This window comes from Thalassophryne amazonica, chromosome 12 (genome assembly GCF_902500255.1).
Source record: "Thalassophryne amazonica chromosome 12, fThaAma1.1, whole genome shotgun sequence".
NCBI lineage: Eukaryota > Metazoa > Chordata > Actinopteri > Batrachoidiformes > Batrachoididae > Thalassophryne > Thalassophryne amazonica.
This window is the reverse complement of record NC_047114.1, coordinates 21,167,228-21,194,101: the sequence shown is the minus strand read 5'-3', so window position 1 is coordinate 21,194,101 and position 26,874 is coordinate 21,167,228. Positions and strand designations below refer to the sequence as shown.

Below are 26,874 nucleotides of genomic sequence, written 5' to 3'. Positions count from 1 at the left end.
TGTTTTTGTTGTTGTTTGCTGCGAATCTCCTTTCCACACTCCAGTTTAGTAGGTGGCGGTAATGCACTGGTAATTTGGTTTGCTAACCTCGCAAAGAAGACGAAGAAAATGAAAACGTCACTTCCTGAAGGTTTGTGTTTTTGTTAGTTGTAGGCATAAACCACCCTGCTCGTTGGACCGACATCTCTGCTATTTTGGCATTGTGGGATATAGCTCGCGCTAGTGATGGCAATTTCGAGGCCTCATGAACCAATGAGCCACTTCAACACAACTGGCTGAAAATCGACACACTGCTTCGAGGCGTTTGATAAAGTTTGAAGGGTGACATCTGCTGGATTGTTTTGAGAATTACCCTGAGCGAGTGATGTAACAAATGTTTGCAGTAATTCATGACCGATGTGGTTTGTCCTTGAAAAATACTAATAAAAAATGTCATCTTCATTATTGTGTCTTTCTTAATGTAATAAATAGTCCCTACAGATGCACACATACTGGTTATGAAAGCCTTTATTGTAGACTATATGTAGATTCATCAGTCCTCAAACAATATTTGGATGGAATGTGACGGGAAAAGTGAGAAAGGCATGTGCTTCTGCAACTTGTGCTTATGATACTGTAATTTGTAAATTAGAATAGAGGGGATAGGAGACGGTGATTGTGCAACTATCAACAATTTTTATTCAAAAAAAGAATAATTTCAACAGTGCTGGGCTTTAATCAGCTCCTCTTCTGCCTCACCACCTCTCCAGCTTTGGAGAAGACCCGCTCGCCAAAATCACAGCTCTTCAGTCACTCAGCTCAGTCTCTGATCTACCTATGAATATATAGTCTAACCTATAACCTGTGTTGATGTACTGTGTGGATAAATGTTGTATATGAATGGATGCCTGTTGTGTGTGGTGTGTGTCTGTCTATGTTAGGTCCTATGTGTATGTAGCTAACTATACTAAATGAACTCTAAACTAGACCTAAATATAAACTAATGCTGTCCCTTCACGTAGTAATTGGCAATAACACTGTCGCTAACAGTCTCCTCCTCTCACAAACCCACAATTTGTGCCGCGATTCAGATCTCATTTAAATACTTGGCGGGTCGTATTGACACGCCCAGATTATTCGACTTTCCCGCGAAGCTCGACACGTGGTGTGACGTAACGAGGCCTCGCTCGCAGTGGTCACGTGATGGGGACGTGCTCGAAACGCTGCTCACCGACACTTCTGGTTCACAAAGCTCGATGCTGTGTCGAGCAACCTGACTCGAGCTTAACATCACTAGCTCGCGCCCACAGATTGAGCTCGCTGGACTACTTTCGCCACCCTGCTCAGCATGCCGCCCTTGTTGGAGCAACAACACACAGAATGTGTCTCTTCCCAGATCTCTTTCAGTGCAGCTTCTTCTGACTTTAACACCCAACTCTTTCATCGCCAACCGGAAATTGTAATCAAAACATCCCTATCGTATCTTTCTGAACTCTTCCGCATCAAACTCCATCGTGTCAATGTTTAGTGTGCTTGAGCAATAACAGGCGAAGTTGCTCATAAACTTTAAGTTTCTTAAATATTTATTACAGCTGCTCTTCAGTTGTCTTTGAAATTTTATTACTGGTAAAGTTTTGAATTAATTTAGATGAGATATACTCATCTCAGGAATTATCACAATTATCTGGGAACTACTTTTTGCGCAGGAATTCATCAAGCACGTCGGCCGCGTACTAACACAATACCCATAAACTGGCTAGAAGTACGGCCAAAACAAGAGGTAAGCTAAGCTAGTTGCACTCATGAGAGTGTGTGCATAAACATATGGTTGTAGGCCTGGGCAAGATTAACGCACAGGTTGAGTGTGCAGTGTTGGCACTCGGTGGCGAGTATGCTGTGTCCGAAAATGGCAGGTTCAAGACAAGATGAGCTACTCGTCGCTTGTATGTGCATCTTGTCTTGCTGCTCCAACCAGCTAGAAAGAACTGTGGAGATATATCTCATTTCTTGCTTATTTGAATTATACCCAAGATTTTGCTTTCAAGTAGTCCTTGCATTTTCTTTCTTCTTTTTGTTTTGTAATTCTTACTTTATATTTCTTTGTATTTTTACACTTTTATTGTATGAAAATTTATAGTCCCTACAAGAAGATGTATGTTTATCTATATTATTTTATTGTTTTTAATAAAAATAACAAAAAATGAATAAATCTTGTCTTGCTGAACTGAGTGCCATAAACGTATGTTAATTCATATTACAAGGACAATTTCCCAACTTAAAAATTTTTTTTTATTGTATTGTTTTCTGTTTCTGAGAAAGAAAAAAAAAATTCCTCATCACTTTTTTCTGACGTCAAGGATGATAAAGTATTTTGTATTTATGCAGCCTAATTGTTTCCTCAGGCTTTTTTTTTTTTTACTTTTTAAAATGTGCATTGTGTATACACCGTGTATATATATATATATATATATATATATATATATATATATATATATATTAGGGGTGGGCAAACATAAAAAATCTTAATCGCATTAACTCAGTGACTTTCTGTGATTAATCATGATTAATCGCATGGTATATGTGAAACCCAAAAATGAATTCAAAAGCCGCTTAAAAGCACAGTTTTATTTGAAAATGTAAATGAACATTGCATAAATTTGAAAATGTAAATTTCAACTGAAACACACAAATGAAATCAAATATAAAACCACTGGCAGGTCATTTGTTATCCTGTTTCATATCAAAATAACAATATTCATGTCCATGACTAAATGTACTAAAACAAATACGTCACAATTGTACACATACAATTTGATATGTGTACAATTGTGATGTATTTGTTTTAGTATATTTAGATTTTGTTGTGATTTGGCACTTTTTAAGCCGATTAAATTGAACTGAAATTGAACATTTTATTGAGTCTTAAAGTAAATAAATATGAATTTGGTCACTGGATCCTTAAACTTTATACATAATGAACTCTACATGGTGAATCCTTGATCTCTGGACATAAATGGGAATAAACAAAATCTGTAGTTTTTGTTAAAAGCATTTCCTTTCGGACACTGGCATGAATGTGTTTCCATATATCTGAGCTGAGCTTAGAGCTGCTGTGCTTCACTTCAGGATGTAATTTGAAAAGAAAATACAGCACGTTTCATTTTGGGAGGAAAAACAAAAACGTTTTAGTCGATTGTAGTTTCTTGTCTGTATTACATTTGGAAAGAGGTGTCATTTTATTTAAAGCGGCGATTCATTTTGAAGTTATTAATTCCGACCGGACTCTGTCTCAGCCGCGCAGCGTTTCGAGCTGTGTGAACGGAACGGAGGACGATTCTCGTTTCTTGACAGCAACAAGACAAGAGTCCCAGTTAGTGACTTTAATCCACACAAAAGTGCCTGACGATATTTTAATGGCTTTGCGAGGGGTTAAGAAGCGGCTTGCCATTTCTGAAGAGCAGTGAATCAAAGAACCAACGAGCTACTGGATCGAAGCATGACTTCAATGGTTCATGGTTTCAAAGTGGAGCCGCGCTGCAGAAATAGTTTATTACAGACCAAACCCTGAATATCCGACTTTATTTGTACGTCCGTATGACTCTGAAACTCGGAAAAATCCGTATAATTTACGGACTATAGGTTGACATGAAAACCACCGAAAAGCTGTGTTCACCGCGGGGACACGTTCGGCTATTCGAGATTATTCAAGATTTTTATTTATTTTATTTTTTTTACTGATGACGAACGATGCGTAAAAAAAAAAAATTGACCGATCCAAACCGGTCTGGATCCGGGCCTGATCCTGTAGAACTTTGTACCGAAAATGTCCATTCAAACGTTCGGCGTCTTTCTGCATTTTGTTTTGTTGTGCATTGCATAGCCTGTACTTTTCTCGATCCTCGTGTCGTTTTCTGTGTGAACTCAGCTATCAGCAGGAAGCAGCAGCATAAATTCGCCCCCGACTGACGCTTTCAAAATAAAAGGCAACGAGCAACAGCCATAAAAGGCTATAAAAAAACCCCGCAGCGTTAAGGGAACAAAATTGTCGGCGATAATGACCTCAATAATTAACGCAACGTTAGCGCGTTAACGTTGCCCATCCCTAATATATATATATATATATATATATATATATATTTAGTGAGTGAGTGAGTGAGTGAGTGTGTGTGTGTGTGTGTGTGTGTGTGTGTGTGTGTGTGTGTGTGTGTGTGTGTGTGTGTGTGTGTGTTGTGGGAAGTCTGCCGGACTACTGTCGAAGTTTCCCGGATGTAAACAAGAAGCCATCCAACATGGTGCGAAGCCACACGAATGCATCAATTCAGAGGGTAAGTAATCATGATTTAGTTGAAATTCTTGCTATTCAAATGACTTAAAACATTGCGCCAGCGTATAGCCTGCCGGAATCAATTCGAAGAAGACTTAAAACATTGTCAAATTATTACATCGGCAAGTCATGCGTTGTTTTGCAGTGCAGTTATTCAATTCTGTGGGACTACTTTAGGTGTAGTGATCGCTTCTTGATGAGGCCACAGCGCGCATGCGCACAGAATATTACAAAGCTTAATAGTGGTTCGGCCCAACTGAGAACGATCACTGCAGCTTCTGAGCAGTGGCGTGTGTTACAGGACATAGACATGGGTAGAGGATGCAGCATGCTCGCTACCTAGTAGTGTGTGCTGCACACTACCGCCGGGCGCTGAGACCCCCTTCCTCCGAATGTTTTGTGCCGACACTGCACACTCAACCCGTGCGTTATCCTGTAGGCCTTGTCACGAAAAGGTAAGAGCGTATGAATACTCTTAACAAACCCAGGGACTAAAAACGTACTTTTACAAATTAGAAGTGTTGCTTCCCGTTTGCCTTCATGTTTATTTGAAGCCAAGCTAACGGAGCTGTAATTCGATGCTTCCTTTGTGTACTGAAGCGGCTCCGAGACGCGTCGCTTCCGGGTCATTTAATCCCTAATATGTAACTGCGCATTATTATTATTAAACTGGTAAGGCAATGCATGTTTGGTGTACAAGCATCTGTGGTCTTTGAGGCCTCGGCTTTTTTTTTTTTTTCTTGGTGGGGGGTGGCGCAGTGGCTGTTCGCAGGGGGAGGATGACTTACAAAGCAAATACATGGTATACATTTAAGTGAAGAAATCGGCACAGGAAGAGAACTAATAATGAATACAATAAACTTGTTTTTCTATTCTTATATCTGTAAAAACTGCACCCACCAAGTAAGGTCTAACTTTACCAATCCCCAGAGCAAGCAGACAGGCAACAGTGGTAAGGAAAACCTCTCTCTAATGATTTTGAGGAAGAAACCTCAAGCAGGCCAGACTCAAAAGGGTGACCCTCTGCTTGGGCCATGCAACTGACACAATTTACAAAGCAATTCACAAAACCAATATACAGGAAATTTTGCCCGTGCACAGGACAGAAGGGTTGCAGGAACAGACACCACACCCTCTCTGGATGGAGCCACACCTTAAAGAGGGGAGAAAAAAAAAAATCAGGCATCAGGAAGACAATAAATACAATAAAATTTGTCAGCACTAAGCAACAAGAAAAACAAGAAATACCAAGGTGATCGCCGGCCACTAGCCTGAAGCGTCACTAAAAGACCCAGAATTTAGATAAAACTGAGGCCACGGCCTGCTCCGTTTTCTAATAAAATGAATTTAAAAGAGTAAAAAGCATAGTAACATACGATAGCAGTATGCTAGCCATACGAAAGGGAAAATAAGTGCATCTTAAGTCTGGACTTGAAAGTCTCTACAGAATCTGACTTTTATTGACACAGGAAGATTATTCCACAGAACAGGGGCATGATAAGAAAGCTCTATGACCTGCAGACTTTTTTCACCCAAGAGACACAAAGTAGTCTTGCACCCTGAGAACGCAAAGCCCGGGTCATTACATAGGGTTTAATTAGGTCCGCTAAGTAGGGAAGTGCCAGTCCATGAACAATTTTCTAGGCTAGTAGTAGAACCTTAGAATCTGATCTCAGAGACAGGATGCCAGTGAAGAGATGGTAAAATGGGTGTAATGTGGTCAAACTTTCTGCTTCGTGTCCGAAGTCGGGCAGCAGCATTTTGAACCAGTTGGAGACCCCTAATGCTGGACTGTGGCAATCTACAGTACAATCAAGAAGAGACAAACGCATGAAGTAGGGTCTCAGCATAAGGCATAGACAGGATGGGACGAATCCACAATATTTGACAGGTGGAAGAAAGCAGTCCTTGTAATATCTCAAATGTGGAGGTCAAAGGACAGCATAGGATCAAAAATTACCCCAAGGTTCCTCACTTTGTCGTGTGATGTATGACACACAAGCCCAGGCTAAGCATTAGCTGGTCAAATTGATGCCTATATCTCACTGGACCAAGAACCATCATTTCAGTCTTCTCAGAGTTTAAAAGTAGGAAGTTGCTTGACATCTGTCTTATCACTGATCCAAGGCAATCATCTAAGGATTTTATATGGATGAGATTACCAGCAGTTATCACATGTATAACTGAGTATCATCAGCATAGCAGTGAAAGGTAATCCCTGAACAGCGCAAAATGTGACCAAGGGGTGCTATATGAAGGGAGAAAAGCAGGTGGCCTAAAACAGACCCCTGTGGAACCCTAAATTTCATGTCATCAAGGTCAGAGGTAGTGCTGTTGTACAACCCCAATTCCAGCGAAGTAGGGACATTGTGTAAAATGGAAATAAAAACAATACAATGATTTGCAAATCCTCTTCAACCTATATTCAATTGAATACACCACAAAGACAACATATTTAATGTTCAAACTGATAAACTTTATTGTTTTTGTGCAAATATTTGCTCATTTTGAAATGGATGCCTGCAACATGTTTCAAAAAAGCTGGGACAGTGGTATGTTTCCCACTTTGTTACATCACCTTTCCTTCAAACAACACTCAGTAAGCATTTGGGAACTGAGGACACTAATTATTGAAGCTTTGTCGGTGGAATTCTTTTCCATTCTTGCTTGATATATGACTTCAGTTGTTCAACAGTCCGGGGTCTCAGTTGTCGTATTTTGCACTTCATAATGCGCCACACATTTTCAATGGGCGACAGATCTGGACTGCAGGAAGGCCAGTCTAGTGCCTGCAACCTTTTACTACGAAGCCACGTTGTTGTAACATGTGCAGAATGTGGCTTGGCTTTGTCTTGCTGAAATAACCAGGGACGTCCCTGAAAAAATTGTTGCTTGGACGGCAACGTGTGTTGCTCCAAAACCTGGATGTACCTTTCAGCCACAGTCAGGTCTGCGTGTATAAATTTTGATCTCATGTCTTAATGATATTGCTTCCGTGGACTCATTCAGCAACAATTTTTTATTGGGCAGGATTTGAATCAAATGAACAGTAGGGCTGTCACAATTATTACAATATTCGGCAATCGCGATTATTATTCATATTCGCGATTATCGTGAATTATTTGTTTTATCCACAAAGCATAAAACGACTCAGAATCTGACGTCATTGTGCTGCGGCCTCGCTCTCATCTTAAGGCGGGACAATAACATGGAGGCTGAAGAGTGATCCGTCCTGTCGTTTGAATGAGACGGCCGATTAAAACGGTGGCCGTCTTCTTCAAAAGCCGTCTAAAATGCGGAGGTGTGTGTGTGTGTGCGTGCACACGCGCGCGGAGTCAACAGGCTGCAGACTGGGAGGGAGGGGGTGCGTGAGGGAGATTCCTGAATGCAGGCGCGATACGTTACAGTCTGAGAACCATCAGTGCGCATCGAGCGCAGAACAGAGGATTTTAACCCGAATGAATAAGTTAAAAAAACAAAAACAAAACGTGAAGCTGCTTTTACTTCTCTCTGAACTTTCTCTAAAGGTGTGATTCTGCCGTTACCGTCCTGTTCACACCATGTGCGCGTCGTATGCTGCATTGATGAGATCATGAGATGAAATAAACGGTCAAATAGCTTTGAGAACATATTTAAAAAATGAGAATATATGAATGAACTGAGCCACAAAAAACCCTGACATGGAGAAGCTGTGGTGATGTTCAGACGCACAGATAACAAAAAGCAGGTGAGAACTCTGAACTTTAACAGCTGTTATTTTCCAAAGGTATTTATTTGTTCAATCTTGAGCTTAATGCAGTGTTTAAGCACAAAACGTGACTGATGAGGAGAAACAATTTCAGAAATGTAAAATTAAAATAAAAATGTTGCAACATTCCCAGTTTCTCCACTCACAGAAGCCAAACATTCTTCCAGAGTTGTGTAATTATACTACAATAGTAGAATATAAAGAAGGGGGGAAAAAAAATAGACAATATATTCATCAATCGCAATTATTTGTCTGACAATTAATCATCTCCAGAAATTCCTAATCGTGACAGCCCTAATGAACAGGCGAGTTATTTTTGTCCATAAATTTAAATCAGCTCTGTCCTTTGTCAAACCATATTGTTCTTAATCCTAAAGCTAAACATGTCAAACTTGGTTTATTGGAAACAAATTCTGAATGTACCCGTGAAATTACACCCTTACCAAGTCTAGTTTGCACTGTCAATTACCAATTAAAAAAAAGAAGATAATAATGATATGTCTGTTCATAAATAGAGTAATTCCACCACAGGTCAAACTCAGCTCAAAGCAAAATAATTATCAGCGTACAAATAAATAAAATCCATTTAACTATTCTCTGCCTCCTGATATTCAATCCAGTACCAAATATGAATGTGTAAAATTTTGTCAGAGAAAGAGAAGAATAAAGACATAACATAATGTCGATAATTGCTATGGACTGGTGATGCTCTCTAGCGCCTATTGTATTCTGACCTAAGTCACAGCTGTAATATCTTCAGGTTGACTTTAAATCTGCATTTTAATATTTCACTTGTCCACTTGTACAGTATTTAACCTGTAAATGGTTTTAATATTTGAAACATTAAGTCAGAAGTTTGAGTGGTCATGTGAGGACTCCACTGAAAAGAAATATAGGGTATGTTCATATTGTGCTGCCCATCTGTATTTATGGGGACCATCCTGAATAAAGTTCTTATTATTATGGAATATTTTATTTTAAATACCTGGAATAATCTGGCTTGTTGTGTGGTGAACTGTTGTAATATATAATCTAAATCGGGATGCCCAGACTTTTCGGCTTGTGAGCCGCTTTTAAAATGACCAAGTCAAAATGATCTATCTACATTACAAATGCTAAAAATACATTGGCTCATCAGTTACACTTAGTGCAGAACTGTAGTAAAACTGACTTAAACATTTTAGTTGTTAAAATTATTATTATAAGTAGTAGTAGGAAAAAATGTCTTCAAAAGTTGACCTTTAATCTAGCGGTGTTGTGGGGGTGTTTTCCCCCTGCAATACCCTCTTTCCATCTGGATTTGCCCCTGGTTTGCCATCTGAGCAGGAAGATTGGATAACCTATTTATACAGAAAGCATGACCTAATTTACAGGTAAGAAGGGTTTATCAGCGCTTTTTACATCATGTCCTCAGAAAGACTTTAGGTGCATTTGGAAGAAAAAGCGTGATTATTTGTTGTTAACACATAGCCAGTCTTTAGCTGTTTTAATTTAACCACAGCAAGGACATTCACAGGGTGGTACAGAGTTTGAAAGAAAATAAGTGTGAAACTGTTTTTGTAAAGCTCACTGCAGGTGTGCTGTAGTTACCACACTTTGAGACACGGAGAGATGATGACAACTGTTTTTTCAACTCAGAGTTGCTGCACAAAACAGCCGATGAACAGCTTGCGGCATCAAACGCTAAAAGTGGGCATAGTGGGCAGTTTGGCTGAACCCCCAACCTCCCCCTGGATATGGGGCAGTTTTAATGCCATGTAATCTACCTACGCCAGGGGTGGGCAACTTATTCCAGAAGGGGCCAAGAGGGTTCAGGTTTTCTCTGAGAAGGGCGTGTTAAACTTTTTTGCATCACACACAGATCCACCCTCACACCACCTATTTATGCAATAATTAGCTCAGCATGAATCAGTGTGGGCAGGGCTCTCAACGAGGGATGGGAGCGATCTGATCCCGGATCGGTATCGGGTTCCGTTACCGACGTAATTCACGTATCGGAAAATACTGATCCAACCAGCGACATTTTCCGATACCAGAGAAGAGTCACTGTGAATCCTCTCAACTGCTGTTGTTTGCTCTTTGCTTGTTTACTGTCCAGCGGAAGGAGGAGAGGGGGAGGTTTTCTGAAGCCAGACTGTTTGAGAGAGCTCTCTTCCGCAGTGTTCTAGCTGTGGTTAGCAACAAATTTCTACCCGGCTCTTGGGTTTAAATTGTCTGTTTGTTCCTTTTTGTGCGGGGGTTTTGTTTGCTTTGCCGTGGAAGGACTGGAGTCCGGTGCCTGGGCAGGGGTGGTGCCTCTCCCCAGAGTTCAGCGCATATGTGGCCTTCCATGCCCCTGCCTCTCCCTCCGGGTTTGTGGGGCCCACCTGTCTCCCAGTGGCTCCTCGGTTGCCCCTGCTGCTCTTGGGCCTCATCTCAGACCCTCCATGGTTGGGGGACTGCCCTGCGGGGTGGCTCATCCTTCTCTGGCTGCCTGGCCCTCTGTCCCCCTGTTGGTTTGTACTTCCCCTTGGCTTCCAGCGCTCCTCCGGGACTGCCCACCTCTTCCCCGTCTCGTTGTTGCCCTGGTGCCTCCCTTGGGTCTGAGGGTGGGCCGCGGGGGACGGTGTGTGCGGCCTGCTCCCTGCACCACGCCTCTCCCTTCCGCCATCTGCTTGGCTTCACGTGTCACATCCTTTTAATGCAATTCATGAGCTCAGTACTTGCATGCACATTATATTGGGTTTTAAGTCACACGTTATAGGGTTCATATAGCTTTGCGGTCAGGTGTTGGTGATGGGTTTGCAGGGCAGTCTCTGGAGCAGCTGTGTGCTGCAGCCTCCCACAGCAGCCACAATCCACCGCTCCTGCCCTGCCATTTTAATCCACACACTTTATTTCTACACATTTAGTAAACACATTAACCAATTTAGAGTTGGGGTCACTAGGCAGTGGGGCGCTTGCAGGGCAGGCTGTGGTGCAGCAGTGTGCCGCAGCCTCCCATGGCAGTCTGCCCATCTGCCATCCCTCCCCTGCTTTTTTAATGCAACACTTTATCCTTGCTCACTTAGGGGGTCGCACCCATCAAGGGAGATTCATTATAATAACAAGGGTGGGTTTGTTAGGTAGGGTGAGTGTGGCATGTTGGGTTGGCCCCGGATAGATGGGGATGTCTGGGGGGGGGGGCGTCTGTCCGGTTCTGCCATGGTCTTGGGGTTCAACTCTGGGGCTTGTGGGGCAGAGGTTGCGCTGGGGCGCGTGTGATGACACTGGGTGGAGGGGAGCCATGATCTCCGTGGGGTGGGGTGTTCCTCCGCTCTCGCTTGAGTCGTCTCCTGATCTTGGGCTTTGGTGTTTGGGGGGGGGGTTGTATGACAGGCTGGGGTGTTTTCTTAAGGGGGGGTCCTGCTGGCTGTGTTGGGGGACTCTTGGTTGTTGGGGGAGTCTTGTGTGCTTCCTGACTCGGGGTTTTGGTCCCGCCCCTTGTCTGGGGGCCGGATCCCGTCCTTGTTGGGCTCGGTGATCCCTGCCTGGGCTTTTTTGTTCAGTCATGCTGGCTCATTGGCTCCTTTGCCCCTCATCCCCATCGCTGCTCGCTCCTCCCCTTGGTGGCTGTGGCCCAGGTGGTGTGGTTCTGGGGCGCCCCCTTTTGTGGGTCTACACCAGCACCCTGTGTACTTCCCCTAGTGTGTGGGGTTGCTTCCTGCTATATGATAAATTTAACTAAGATTGCTGATCCAAACAACCAGTGATTTATAAAGGAAATTCATGGAAATCATCAGGGGTGCCCAAATGTTTACATACGCCTGAAGAGTGGGATATGCCTTCCTCCGATCATGGCATTTACAGATGACATGACAACCAGATATGGGGTCAAATACTTTGCATTGTATTTAAATACAAATACTTTGTACTTTATATTTTGAGTATTACAAATACAAATACTTTCTATGAACTATAAACAACAAATCAACACAAAAACTGATAAACCGGTGACATTTTATTGTGAAAATAGCATGACCAAATACTATTGATAAGTAAACGATTGAATGTTTTATCACAAATTCACTATTATAATATCAAAAGCAATAATCAAACTATCACAATATATATTCTGTTTCCATCAATATTGCATCCTTTTGTATCCACCATATCACAAAACAATAATAAAATGTCATATCTTCTCATCTCAGCATATTGTATTATTGTATCTCAATCACAATAACGCGGAGCTTATAGTTTTCTGGTGTGTCTCAACACGGTGTCACAGAGATTCCCAGGTTTGAAAAGTATTTGGAAATACTTGGGATCGGCGATGTATTTGAAATACAAATACTTTGAATTCAAAATCAGAAAATACAAATACTCACAAAAATGTATTTAAGTATTTTCAAATACAAATACTTTTGTATTTGGCCCCATGTCTGATGACAACCATAACATCTACAAAGGTATGCACCAGGTGACTGTTGGATAAATTCCAGGGTAACATCAGATGGGCACAGATGGAGATTAAGCCAAACACATCCCGCAGCATCTCCATCGTTAAAGGCCAGCTCACCAACGAGAGGTTCCATATCAACGATGAGCCGATACCAGCGATCCTGGAGAAATGCATCAAAAGTCTTGGGCATTGGTATAATGCAGAGCTCAAAGACTCCGACCAGGTGGATCAACTCAGGTGAGATACCATCAGTGGCCTCAAGCAAATAAACAGCATTGCTCTCCCTGGGAAGCTGAAGCTCTGGTGTTTTCAGTTTGGGCTGCTGCCGCGCTTCATGTGGCCAGTTTCCATCTATGAAAGGTCAACCTATCCCATGCAAACCGGCTGGAGAGGTTGGTAAATACACAGGTGAGGAAGTTGCTTGGACTGCCCAGATGCCTCAGCAACATAGGACTGTAAGGCAGCGGAGCTCTCTCTCTTCGAATCTCAAGCCTAGTGGAGGAGTACAAATGCTCCAATGCAAGATTGGAAATGACCCTCACAGAATCCCGGGATCCCTTTGCCAGAGGTTCTGCTCCCACCTTAGCAACAGGGAGGAAGTGGAGGCCTATGCATGGAACCTCCAGTATGACACACACCCAGGAGGTTTGATCAGCCTATGGTGAGCCGTCCTAAGGTCAGGGTGTGATAAAGGCCGAAAAACCCAATGACCCCAGGGTGCACAACTGATGATGTGTCTTACTGGAGATAAACCAAGTACCACCCAGGAGGACACCACCAACCTACCTAGTTTTTTCTGCATGGAGCACAGGACACAGAAAGGAAGTGGTTTCAATGCAAGTCGGGGCAAAGCAACGGTACTCAACGTGACTGGAAGCCACACCCTCGCAATACAATGTTACCTGACGCCAATTTGATTCCTGCTGTGTTCCCATTGTTCCCGAAGTATAAGTCCTGCAGGATTGTTTTTTATCCCGTGTACACAATGCATTAAAACTACACGCTCAAAGAGCACAGAAAAAACATGCTCATCCTGGCTGCAGCTCCTCCCTCTTAAATTCTCTCAACTGTGTTTAAATAAAGTCCATAAAAGTCCTGCTCACAGACTAATTGCCAGAGACAGGACATGTCCACATCTTGTAAAAAGTCCGGACATCTTCAGTCCACTCACGGATGATTCGTTTGCACGCGCACATGTGAACAATTAAAAGAAAAAAAACTGCTGGCTGCAGGTAGTTCCTTGCTCTCCCCTCAAACTCTCTCATAATTGTGTTAAATAAAGGGAAAAACAGGACATAAGTTCTGCTCACAGACTGATTACCAGAGACAGGACATGTCCACATCAAGTATAACTCCAGACATCTCCACATTTACTCATGGACGGTTTGTACGCGCACAGCACGTGGTCAAAGGAAGAAAGATGTACTGTAACAGAAATCAGAGTGCAGCCCTGCACAAGAACAAATATAACTAGAAGAGAAATCAGAGTGCACAGTCTGGCTGCAGCCAGACTGCCTACAGGTTCTCCTCTGCGTTTTCACCTGCTCTCTGCCCCCCTGCTGCGTGCACCTGATGCAGACATTCCTGCATCGTCATGACGCAGCATGAAACAACTCGAAGCAGGCCCGTTGTGAAAGGGGTTTAAGAGGAAATCCCCATGATCATTAAGGGATATTTAACACCTAGTCCTATTACGCATACTCACTTATTAAATATCACTGTTTGTCTGCGATATGATATATTTAACTGAGATTGCTGATCCAAACAACCATCATGGAAATCATCAGAGGTGCCCAAACTTTTACAAACAACTGTAAATGGTTCTGCCAGTATGGCATTTACCAAAACTATATATGCAGACAGGCGGAAACAAAAAATGTCTGTTCATTGAGCACGGATTTTCTGAAAAATTGACTTAATTGTTGCTGAAAATGTGTGCTAAAAAGTTAGCCGCCTCACTGTCCCGATGCTGTGAAATGCCAGCTCAGCATGTAGCCGAGGAGAAGCCAAAGAGAGCTTCTGTCCACTGAAAGGGGAAAAAGTCTCCATTAAAATCCTGCACGTGAGCGTCGATGATGATACATTTATTTTACAGTTGAAAGGCTTTGTGTTTCCCAAAAGTTCGAAGTTTGCGCAGCACAAAAACAGTGAGAGAGGAAGAAAAAGACAGGGAGACTGAGGGAGAGTGAAAGCGAGGGAAACAGAAAAAGGGAGAGAGCAAGCGAGAGGGAGAGAGACAGGCAGAGAGTGAGTGGCAAATTAAGTGACACTCGGACAAGAGGGTAATTTTGGCTTTTCTGGATCTCTATAGAAAACCAGTGGATGAAGTCACACAGGCTTTGTCCGGTATATCTAAAGTCTGTGGTTGAGAGACGGCTTTTGAGAGATGAAACCTAACCTATCTCTGAAACATAGAACAACTCAGATACTCGATTTCTTAAAGTATATGGGCTTAAAAGTGAAACTTCCCCTCTTCAGGGATTCAAGTGGTAAAAAATGTGAATGGGCCGTTGGCCTCTCTGTGCTGAGCACAATGGGCCTTTCTGGCTTTTTTTTTTTTTTTTTTTTTTTTTTTTACATTTAATGAAATATGATTAAACACCTTTGTAAGTCCTTGTTAATGATTCATTTCGTCCACTTTTGACACCCTCGACATCTGCATGTATGTAAGTAAACAGCATTATAAATTTCTGTGCATGCTCATTTTTGTGTATGATCCACACACTGCGGTGTGTGAATGGGAATGCTGCATAAAATAGACTTATCTATTTTGGCCCCACCTAGTTGGTGACATAGCAGGTAGTTCACTGGACAAGGAGCGGGCCTGCCAATTTGTAGACTTGGGTTCCAATCCCCCATCTGTGTCCTTGGGTAAGACACAGTGTGCATTGTCTCAGACCACCCAGCTATAAATTGGCACCAACCTCTGCATCACTTGACTCTAGTTGTTGGACAACTTCCACTCTGTTTGAAAATGAGTGGCAGCTGGTCATTTTGTGTCTCTTGCAGCTGATATAACCAAAGGGTGCTGAGGGTCTCGGCCATGTTTGACAGCATTGTACGAGGGTAGGCTGAAAAGTTCTAAGGCTGACTATGATGTAGTTGTTGAATTGAACAAATTCAGGGTTATTTTTCTACATAGTCTCCCTGTCACTCCACACACTTCTTCCAGCAGTGCTTGAGTGCTTCGATTCCCTTGGCATAGAAGCTTTCATCTTGAGAGTCAAAATAGTCCTCAACGGCAGCCATCACCTCATCATTGCTCCGATAGTGCTTCCCAGCCAAGTTTTTTTTTCATGTTTGGGAACAGATGAAAGTCCGAGGGTGCCAAGTCAGGGGAGTATGGTGGGTGATCTACCAGTTCGAATCCACACTCGTGGATAGTGGCCATGGCCACTGTTGACTTGGGAGCTGGGGCATTGACTTGATGGAACAGCACCCCTTTTGTCAGTTTTCCTGGTCGCTTCTTTTTGATAGCCTCGTGTCCATTTATGGTTTGTCCCTCTTCAAGATAGTCCACGAACACAATGCCCTTGGCATCCCAGAAAACTGAAACCATGACCTTCCCCGCAGATGAAATTACCGTGGCCTTCTTTGGAGGTGGTGACCTTGGGTGTTTCCACTGCATTGATTGATTTTTTTTTTTTGTCTCTGGTTCAAAGTGATGAACCCAACACTCATCCTGGGTAAGAAAACGTTCCATGTAATTGGCTGGATCCTCTTCAAATTGCGCCAAGTTTGCCTTCGACATGACTAGCCTGGTGCGTTTCTGATCAGGCGTCAGAAGACGTGGCACCCACCGAGCTGACATCTTTGACATTCCAAGTTCTTCATGCAGAATGTGTTCAGTTCTCTCACAGGATATTCCCACAGCATCTGCTAGCTGATTAATCGTCTGTCGTCCATCACCATTTCATGACAAGGTCAATGTTTTTCTGGGTTGTGGCTGTTGCAGGCCCCCCAGAGCTTGGGTCGTCTTCAAGGCTCTTTCTGCCCCTCTTAAATTCAGCTGCCCACTTCTGCACTGTAGATATGGAGGGAACTTCATCCCCTAATGTAGCAGCCATATCCGCATGAATGTCCTTGGGCTTTAACCTTTTCTTATGCAGCTACTTAATCACACCGCGATGCCAGATTTTGTTCATTTTTGCCGTTTCCCTCTACCACGAACTTTCAAACTTGGCTATGAACCACAAACTACCTCACAACCTGGAAGAAAACAACAGTCATCAGAAGAGTTGAACTTAATGCATGCCAAGTTTTATTGAAATGGCATTTCTCCTTCTTGGTGAGCCTTAGAACCTTTCAGCCTACCCTCGTAAACAATGCTGTCTGTGTGCCATGTGCTTGAAAGACAATGTAATGACACAATTTCCAACATCTAGCATGTTTTTCTGTATTGATTATTCAGGAAAAAATAGTTTTCATATCATCAAAAATATATATGGTTGTGAAACGCTCATATTGATATCATCGGCCAATCGATTTATTGGTCATGGTTTAATATAAATGTTGCTACTTTATTACAAGCTAGTCTTAGTGAAGTACAGTGAGGAAAATAAGTATTTGAACACCCTGCAATTTTGCAAGTTCTCCCACTTAGAAATCATGGAGGGGTCTGAAATTTTCATCTTAGGTGCATGTCCACTGTAAGAGACATAATCTAAAAACAAAAATCTGGAAATCACAATGTATTTTTTATATATATATTTGTATGTTACTGCTGCAAATAAGTATTTGATCACCTACCAACCAGCAAGAATTCTGGCTCACACAGACCTGTTAATTTTTTTTTAAGAAACCCTCTTATTCTGCACTTTCTACCTGTATTAATTGCATCTGTTTGAACTTGTTACCTGTATAAAAGACACCTGTTCACACACTCAATCAGTCACACTCCAACCTGTCCACCATAGCCAAGACCAAAGAGCTGTCTAAGGACACCAGGGACAAAACTGTAGACCTGCACAAAGTTGGGATGGACTACAGGACAACAGGCAAGCAGCTTGGTAGAAGACAACAAATGTTATGTTTATTTATTAGAAAGTGGAAGAAACACAAGGTGACTGTCAATCTTCCCTTTCTGGGATTCCATGCAAGATCTCACTTTGTGGGGAAAGGATGATTCTGAGAAAGCCCAGAACTACACAGGAGGACCTGGTCAATGACCTGAAGAGAGCTGGGACCACAGTCACAAAGATTACATTAGTAACACATGATGCTGTCATGGTTTAAAATCCTGCAGGGCAGCAAGGTCCCCCTGCTCAAGCCAGCACATGTCCAGGCCCGTTTGAAGTTCACCAGTGACCATCTGGATGATCCAGAGGAGGCATGGGAGAAGGTCATGTGGTCAGATGAGACCAGAATAGAGCTTTTTGGAATCAACTCCACTTACCATGTTTTAAAGGATGAGAACAACCCCAAGATAACCATCCCAGCCGTGAAGCATGGGGTGGAAACATCATACACTGGGGGTGCTCTTCTGCAAAGGGGACAGGACGACTGCACCGTATTGAAGGGAGGATGGATGGGGTCATGCATTGCAAGATTTTGGCAAACAACTTCCTTCCCTCAGTAAGAGCATTGAAGATGGGTCATGGCTGGGTCTTCCAGCATGACAATGACCCCAAACACACAGCCAGGGCAACTAAGGAGGGGCTCCATAAGAAGCATTTCAAGGTCCTGGAGTGGCCTGGCCAGTCTCCAGACCTGAACTCAACAGAAAATCTTTGGAGGGAGCTGAAACTCCAAACCTGAAAGATTTGGAGAAGATCTGTATGGGGGAGTGGACCAAAATCCCTGCTGCAGTGTGTGCAAACCTGGTGAAAAACTACAGGAAATGTTTGACCTCTGTAACTGCAAACAAAGGCTACTGTACCAAATATTAACATTGATTTTCACAGGTGTTGAAATACTTATTTGCAACAGTAACATACAAATAAATTGTTAAAACAAATCATACACTGATTTCCGGATTTTTTTTTTTTTTTTTTTTTTTTTTTTTTAAGATTATGTCTCTCACAGTGGACATGCACCTAAGATGAAAATTTCAGACCCCTCCATGATTTCTAAGTGGGAGAACATGCAAAATCGCAGGGTGTTCAAATACTTATTTTCCTCACTGTATTTCTTAACAAGCTAAGCCTGGCAAAAAATGGCAAGATAGGTGCTCACTGCTAGAAATTTTCCTCAGAATAGGGGATGGAGTAAAGTTATAAGATTCCTCTGTCCCTAGAAATCATAGATTATATGTGTGTGTATGCATCATATATTTAGTGGGTAAAATAAGTATTTAACACGTCACCATTTTTCTCAGGAAATATATTTTTAAAGGTACTATTGACATGAAATTTTCATCAGATATCAGTAGCAATCCAAGTAATCCACACATACAAAGAAGTCAAACCATAGATGTTCATAAATTGTATGTAAGAATGTGAAATGACACAGGAAAAAGTATTGAACACCTGAAGAAAGGGAGGTGTAAATATGCATGAAATGCCAAGACACCAACTGAAATCTATAAGTAATTAGAAAGTAATCTTGCCTCTTGTCAGTGCAAAATAATAACAGCTATCTTATTCCCTACTCATGGCTTATAAAAAGATGGCTCATTACCAAGGCGTTATACAAGGAACATTCCGTAATTGATAACAGCAAAGAGCTCTCTCAGGATCTTTTCAACCTTGTTGTTGCAAAACATACTGATGACATTGGTGACAGAAGGATTTCTAAATTTCTGAATGTTCCAGTGAGCACTGTTGGAGCCATAATCCAGGACAGGAACGAACATCATTTCACCGCAAACCGACACAACCAGGTGCTCCTCGCAAGATTTCTGACAGGGGTGAAAAGAATTGTCAGAAGAGTTGTGTGAGTCGAGGACCACTTGTGGAGAGCTTCAGAAAGACCTGGAATTAGCAGGTACAGTTCCTTCAAAGAAAACGATTAGTAATGCACTCACCTGCCATGGGGTCATTCCATGTGGATTCAACAAATGCTTCGCACCTGACCATCTCAGAATTATCTAAAAAAAAATCACGTTAAGATAATATAGTTAATAGGATGTGTGGCAAGTTTTATCTTAATATCTTTTTTTAGATTTGACAAAGATTGCAACGTTTTGCTAATTTTAGTACCCATTTTTATAACGTCAAATAAAAGGGAGTTTTTAGGAGGCAATATCTCTAGATATTACAATACCTTGGGCTCGGAACATTCCACAGTGTAGTATCTATACCCAACACACCTGCCAAACACTTCTTCAGTGGTAAGTCATTTTTTTTTCCTAGGGAGCTGTCACAGCTGGAAATTGCAAGTTAATTTGACAAATTTGTGTCTGACACCAGGCAGCATGGTGGCTTAATGGTTAGTACTGCTGCCTTACAGTGAGAAGGTTGTGGGTTCAATTCCGGGCTGTGGCCTTTCTGTGTGGAGTTTGCATGTTCTCCCCATGTTTGCGTCTGTTTCCTCCGGGTGCTCCGTTTTCCTCCCTCATCCAAAGACATGCGGGTTAGGTGGATTGGAATCTTTGAATTGTCCATAGGTGTGCGAGTGGGTGTGAATGTGTTTGTGTGTTTGTGGCCCTGCGACAGACTGGTGTCCTGTCCAGGGTGTACCCCACCTCACGCTCTGTGACTGCTGCGATAGGCTCCAGCGCCCCGTGACCCTTGATTAGACTAAACGGTTGGAGATGAGTGAGTGAGTGTCTGATACCAACTTTAGTCCATGAGCCAAGCAGATTTTTGGTACCACTTAAAAGTGGATATGACACCTAAAAAATGAGGTAAAACTGATATAAATATCAAAAATATACATACAGTATAGTAAGTTGAAAGTGGTTTTAATCATTATCACTGAGAAATAGTTTGTACAGCCTTCTCAAAAGTGTGTTTCTTGGAAAGTGCGATGGCAGCATTCCATCAGCGGTCACGTGATGCCGTGACATCACAGCCTGTAGAGTCCCATCTTTGTCTGTTCGATTGACAGCAAGAACAGATAGGCCCTCAGCATGGACAGTGACAAGATCGAGAACTGACTCCTCTTCAAGTGTGGATTGTTTCTGTGAGGAAATCGAGACTGACTCGGATCCAGAGGATGTCGCAGCAGTGATTAGACCCTACAGATTAGAGCCGTATCTTTTGGATGAACATTCACACCAGGAGCATTCTGACAGCGAAAATAATGCCGATGGTGCTTATGGCGGAGTTGAAGTAGAGGCAAGAGACGTGCCAATTGCGATGGATTTTGAAAGGCTTCCGCAATTCTACACACCAAGGTGACAAATCCTTTTATCAGTACATTCCTGGATTGATAGATTTTATTCATCCCACTGGGCTTTGCTGGCAGTGAAGCTTCAAAACCATGGAAGAACAGGCGAGCCAAGCTTCCACGGTCAGAGGACATGTTCACTGTCCACTCCTCACAGACTGATCGCCATGGGAGAACATGTCCATGGTTCCCCGTTCAATTCTCACGGCGGGTTGTATGCAGCAGAAGCAGCTTCACATTGCTTTGTTTTTCCACCTCCTCCAGTCTGTTGATTGTGGCACGTTAAGAGACCATTAAGTCCTGCTCACAGACGATCGCCAGCAGGAGTACATGTCCAGCGTCCACCGTTCACTTCTCATGGCGGGTCTTGCGCGGCACCAGAAGCAGCTCTGCTTTGCTTCACTCCACTTCGTTTTGTTTTTCCACCTCCTCCAGTCTGTCATGATTGTGACGTTAATAAAGTCCATCCATTCCTCCTTATGGACAGATAGCCAGCGGAAGGACATTTCCACGTTCAGGTTAACTGTCAAATGCACGTGATGTGCGCACGGTTGCAGGCGGCAGCCTCGCACATGCACGCACGCACAAATGGACTGTCTCGTGCATAATTGAGTCAAACATTGTTCAAAAGTGAATGTAACAACACTGGATTTCCTGCTTTTACTCAGGGAAAATGTCACTGCTCTGTGGATCAAACTTGTTGTCACAGAATGTCCGCTGATGCCTTAAAAAAAAAAAAAGAAGCTATGATTTCCACTGCTTTTTTCTCTGTGCGCGCTCTCTCATGCAGCGTGAGTCCGTTCATGTAACGTTTTGAGAACAGAGCGCGCTCTCTCTTTCTCCCCCCGTGCAACGTGAGTCCATTCATGTAACATTTTGAGAACATTGCATTCTCTCTCTCTTCCTCTCTTCAAAATCTCAGTTCTACCCCTCGGCCCTTCCCCTTGCTCTCCGTTTTACGCGGGCACGACAGAGGGGTGTCCCAGTTCTCTTTTTGGAGCTAGGCGGAGGGCTACAGACCTCTTCAAATGGAGGGAATCTGGATGCACACTCCGTTTAGAGGGGTAGGAGGAGCTTACCGCTGTCTCCAAAGAAACAAACATGGCACTGAAAGAGTTGCACAAGGGTGATTCTTTTAACTACGGGCACTATTGGCCTTGTAAATGTAATTTCCACCACACCATTGCCTTACAATATAAAGCGCCTTGGGGCAACTGTTTGTTGTGATTTGGCGCTATATACATGTGCTCTGATGTCACTGTTTATCTCCATAGAAACTACCCAAACAATCTTTCATACAAACCGTTTAAAGGGACATTAGTGTTGTGGTGGAAATTACGGCAATAGTGTGGGACAACTACATTTTGTTTAAAAAAATCACAACAGTTGTATGACATTGAATACCCCAATTATGTTTTGATTATTTTACTGATATTTTATTCAGAGATATTTTAAAACATTAGAAAAAAACGTTTCTTTACCATTCATTTTTATCATTGAAAATCAAAAGTCTGGGTGAGGGACAAGCACAAAACGGCAATATTTGTATATAATGATGCTGAAAAAAGGTGAAAAAGTTATCATAGACTACTAGAACAAATTTCTTAACACACTTTCATTGTAAAGATAACTATAAAAGTGTGAAATTTCCCCTTTTTTTTTCTGTTTTTCATACAATATGATCAAAGGACATAAGTGCCCGTAGTCTAAGAATCACCCACGAATCTAAGTGGCTTTCATTACAAAATTACACTGTTTACAAAGTTATAACTTGCCAAAAAACTTGACAGGCAGTTGCCTATGACAGCAACGTGTATGCTGCTGGATGCATGTTGCGTATATTGTTGTTCTGAAGAATATCGTAACTTCACTCGTGCTGAGGCGTTATAATACATATATGAGGTGTATTAGATAAGAAACCTACACTTTTATTTATTTATTTTTTAACTATATGGATTTGAATGACGTGCGATTACACCAATCATGCTTGAACCCTTGTGCGCATGCGTGAGTTTTTTCACGCGTGTCGGTGACGTCATTTCCCTGTGGGCAGGCCTTGAGTGAGATGTGGTTCAGCCCTCTCGGCTGAATTCCTTTGTTTCACACGCTGCTTGAGACAGCGCGCGTTGCTTTATCAAAAAAACCTGTGAGGAATGTCCGAGTGGACACTATTCGAGAAATTTAGCTGGTTTTCGGTGAAAAGTTTAACGGCTGATGAGAGATTATGGGATGTTTCTGTCGCTGTAAGGACTTCCCACGGAGCGGGACGTCGCGCAGCGCTTCCAGTCGCCGTCGTCGGCCTGTTTCAACCTGAAAACATCCTAATTTAAGGCTTAATTCACCCAGGATGTCGTGAGAGAACAGAGAAGATTCAGAAGAGGCCGGCATGAGGACTTTATGCGGACATTCCACTGTTTAAGGACATTTTGTAATGAAAGACGTGCGCGCAAAAAAATCTGTGTGCGCCGCGACTGGAAAAACCCCTCCGTGTTGAAAACCATTTGTAAAATTCAGTCGGCTTTTGATGGCTTTCAACAAGTGAGTAACTGAGATTGTTTAACAGCTTGGGCATGTTCCAACTTGCCCTTTAAGGTTTCCAACGGAGGTGTTTTTCCTGTCGCGACCCCCCGCGGTCGGGTCCGGCCCGACATGAGACTCTGCCCGCACATTCTTTCATTACAAAATGTCCATTAACAATGGAATGTCCAAATAAACTCCTCATGCCAACTTCTTCTGAAAGTTCTCTGTTCTCTGACGACTTCCTGGGTCAACAGAGCCTGAAATGTGGAAGTTTTCAACTTGAAACGGCGAGACGCTGCCGCCTCGAAGCGCAGATCGCCGTCATGCGCCGTGGGCCGTCCTTAAAGCGACACTACCAGACCAAAATCTCTCATCAGCCGTTAAAATTTTTACCGAAAACCAGCTGAATTTATCGAATGGTGTCCACTCAGTTGTGCCTTACAGTTTTGAAAAAATTTTGATCAAACAAAGCAGCAGTCTCTGAGCCATTCCTAAACGATGAAAAAATTGACGAGAGGGTGGGCCACTCCGCACTCAAAGACTGCCCACAGGCGAATGACGTAACCGACAGGCGTGAAAAAACTCTCGCATGCCCACGAGGGTTCAAGCATGTCTGATGTAATCACACGTGATTCAAATCCATATGGTTTTTGAAAAAAATAATAAGGTCGGATACTTTTCTAACAGACCTCGTACACACAAACGCTACGATAAGACAGTTTTATATCTCACAGTGGGAAAAAATCATGATAAAGGATAAGCATATTAATTTTTATGTTCATAAATCTTTGGATAATAGCGATCCCTGCTGTTGGATTTCAAGATCTGTAATGTGTGTATTTTGTAAACAAACAGGGAGCCCTGAGCACACTCGTCTCCTAATTCGCTTTCGGGCAGAAAATGAGAAGTCTCTACGTTTTAAGCAGTCAGCCAAAGACCAATCAGAGTAAGTTGGAAAATATATACACACACATGTATATGTGTAACACACAACCTGATGTCCAAATAGACTATTATTTTTGTCAAGGAAATTTCTAAAGGAAATAGGGCTGGTTAGAGTAGTCAGCAGTTCCCAGGCCTCCAAAAAAATGGGAGAATTTGAAAAAGAAATATAAGGTTAACAGAACTAGATGCACCCCATAACATAAATGCATACAGGTGCTGGTCATATAATTAGTATATCATGAAAAAGTTGATTTATTTCAGTAATTCCATTCAAAAAGTGAAACTTGTATAATAATTCCACACAGACTGATATATTTCAAGTGTTCTTGAATTACTAATTAATTCTAAATTAATCAATTAATAATTATTGATTAGTAACATCAATTAATATGAACTTAAGTATTATTATTCATATCAATCAATTAACCTATTAATTACTTAATGACTAATTAATTAAATTAATTATTAATACCACAAAATTCTCCGACATGATTGCGATGCGTCGAAGAAATCTGTCTCCTATTTTTTCGCATTGATGCAGAAAGGCGAGAAAAGAAAAAGAGCAAACAGGTTACTCTAACAAGTTGCGCTTCGGTTGCCATGTTGACAAACAGTGAAGACGGCACTTTAAGCGATGCAACATGATAACGTCAAACCCATGAAACGGCAGTGTGGATTACATGAGTGCAAGAACTTAGTGTTGTGTGCTATGTTATCTTAATAGCAAAGAATGCTGTTCTTAATTTGATTAATAATTAAATTTCTTCCTTTGACATGCTGCAGCTGTTTGTGAGTAAAGAAGAAATGCTGCCTGAACAGCAGCAGTTGAATCTGAGTGTTGACCAGAAGGCCATTAAAGAGGAACCCTGGACAAGTCAAGAGGGAGAGCAGCTTCACCAGCTGGAGGAGGTTGATGTCACCAAGTTACCTTTCACTGCTGTCATTCTCAAGAGTGAAAATGACGAAGAAAAACCACAGTCGTCACAGGTTTATCAAAGCCAAAGTGAGGAGAGCACAGGCGAAGAGCCTGTAGCAACAAGCTCAACTGCACACAGAACACGGACAGCACAAGCTGATGGAGATGGCTTTGGACAACCAAGCAACAACTTAAGTCCATCTAGTTGTTTACAGCTGAATAATGGCAGCAGTTTAGGCAATTCTGAATTAGAGATTGGTGATAATTATGGAAGTAAGGAGACCAGGGAACCTTGTTCAGGTATGAGCTGCATGAAAAATGGTGATACCCCTCTTTACAATAACAAGTGCGTCATTGCTAGGAGGTTTAATTCTTCTGAATGTGGAAAAGTATTTTGTTATATAAACTTTTCAAAGCAACACAGGAGAATTCAAACAAATGAAAAACATGCCTGCTGTCCTGAGTATGATCAAAGTTGGAGACAAAAGGGCAATTTGAACACAAAGATAAGTCATACAAGAATGAAAAATTTTGGCTGTTCTCAATGTGGTAAAATATTTGTAGCAAAAAGCAATCTAAAGGTACATATGAGAATTCATACAGGGGAGAAACAATTTAGTTGTTCTGAATGTGGTAAAAGATTTGTAACAAAAAGCAATCTAAAGGTACATATGAGAATTCATACAGGGGAGAAATCATTTAGTTGTTCTGATTGTGGTAAAAGATTTGGAACCAGAAGCTATCTCGTCATACACATGCGAAGTCATACGGGAGAAAAACCATTTGGCTGTTCGGAGTGTGATAAAATATTTCAAGATAAAAACAGTCTGAACAAACACATGAGAATTCATACGGGAGAGAAACCATTTGGCTGTTCAGAATGCGGTAAAGCATTTCGAGATAGAAACAATCTTAACAATCACATGAGGATTCACACAGGAGAAAAACCATTTTGCTGTTGTGAGTGTGGTAAAAAATTGCGAGAAAAAACTCATCTGAACAGGCATATGAGGATTCATACAGGTGAGAAGCTGTTTGGCTGTCCTGAGTGTGGTAAAAGATTTTGGGAAAAAGCCGATCTGAATAGACACTTAAAAATTCATACAGGAGAGAAACGATTTGTCTGTTCTCAGTGTGGTAAAAGATTTGGAAGAAAAGGCGATCTGAACGTACACATGAGAATTCATGTTGGAGTACAACCCTTTTGTTGTTTCGCGTGTGATAAAAGGTTTCGTCAAAAATGCCATCTTGATAGACACATGGCAAGTCATAAAGGAGAGAAATCATTTTGCTGTTCTGAGTGTGGTAAAAGATTTGGAGACAAATGCAATTTAAACAGACATATGAGAATACATACAGGAGAAAAACCCTTTGGCTGTTCTTTGTGTGGTAAAAGGTTTGGAGATAAACGCGGTTTGAACAGACACAGAATAATGCACAAGGAAGACAAAAGCATTTGCTTTTAAGACCAAAAAACCCAGCTCAGTCACTCATGGCTATTTGGGGGTGGCTAAGAAAGGTGACTTCTGCTTATAACAGAAAGCAGTCCAAACATAAAATGCCTGCATATTAATTTAGTATTTTGTAGTGGAAATATAATGTAAATGGTCCTAGAATGTACAAGGAAGGTGAAAGCATTTGCTTTTAAGACCGAACAACCCTACTCAGTCACTCGTGGCCATTTGGGGGTAGCTAAGAAGGGTGATTTCTCCTTATGGCAAAAAGCAGTTCAAACATAAAATGGTCTA

At 42.0% G+C, this 26,874-nt stretch overlaps 1 protein-coding gene across 1 annotated transcript; it reads left to right on the top strand.

The window, feature by feature from the left end:
• Window positions 1-4,612: 4,612 nt before the first annotated feature.
• LOC117521393 (gastrula zinc finger protein XlCGF57.1-like) lies at window positions 4,613-26,674 on the top strand. The gene is made up of 3 exons (XM_034182689.1): window positions 4,613-4,758; window positions 19,227-19,398; window positions 24,994-26,674. The coding sequence occupies exon 3, from the start codon at window positions 25,015-25,017 to the stop codon at window positions 26,590-26,592; it is 1,578 nt and encodes a 525-aa protein (XP_034038580.1). The 5' UTR covers window positions 4,613-4,758; window positions 19,227-19,398; window positions 24,994-25,014; the 3' UTR covers window positions 26,593-26,674.
• The last annotated feature ends 200 nt before the right edge of the window (window positions 26,675-26,874 follow it).

Excerpts from the sequence above, each read along its gene's own strand:
- LOC117521393 (XM_034182689.1), top strand. The coding sequence starts at position 25,015 with ATGCTGCCTGAACAGCAGCAGTTGAATCTGAGTGTTGACCAGAAGGCC.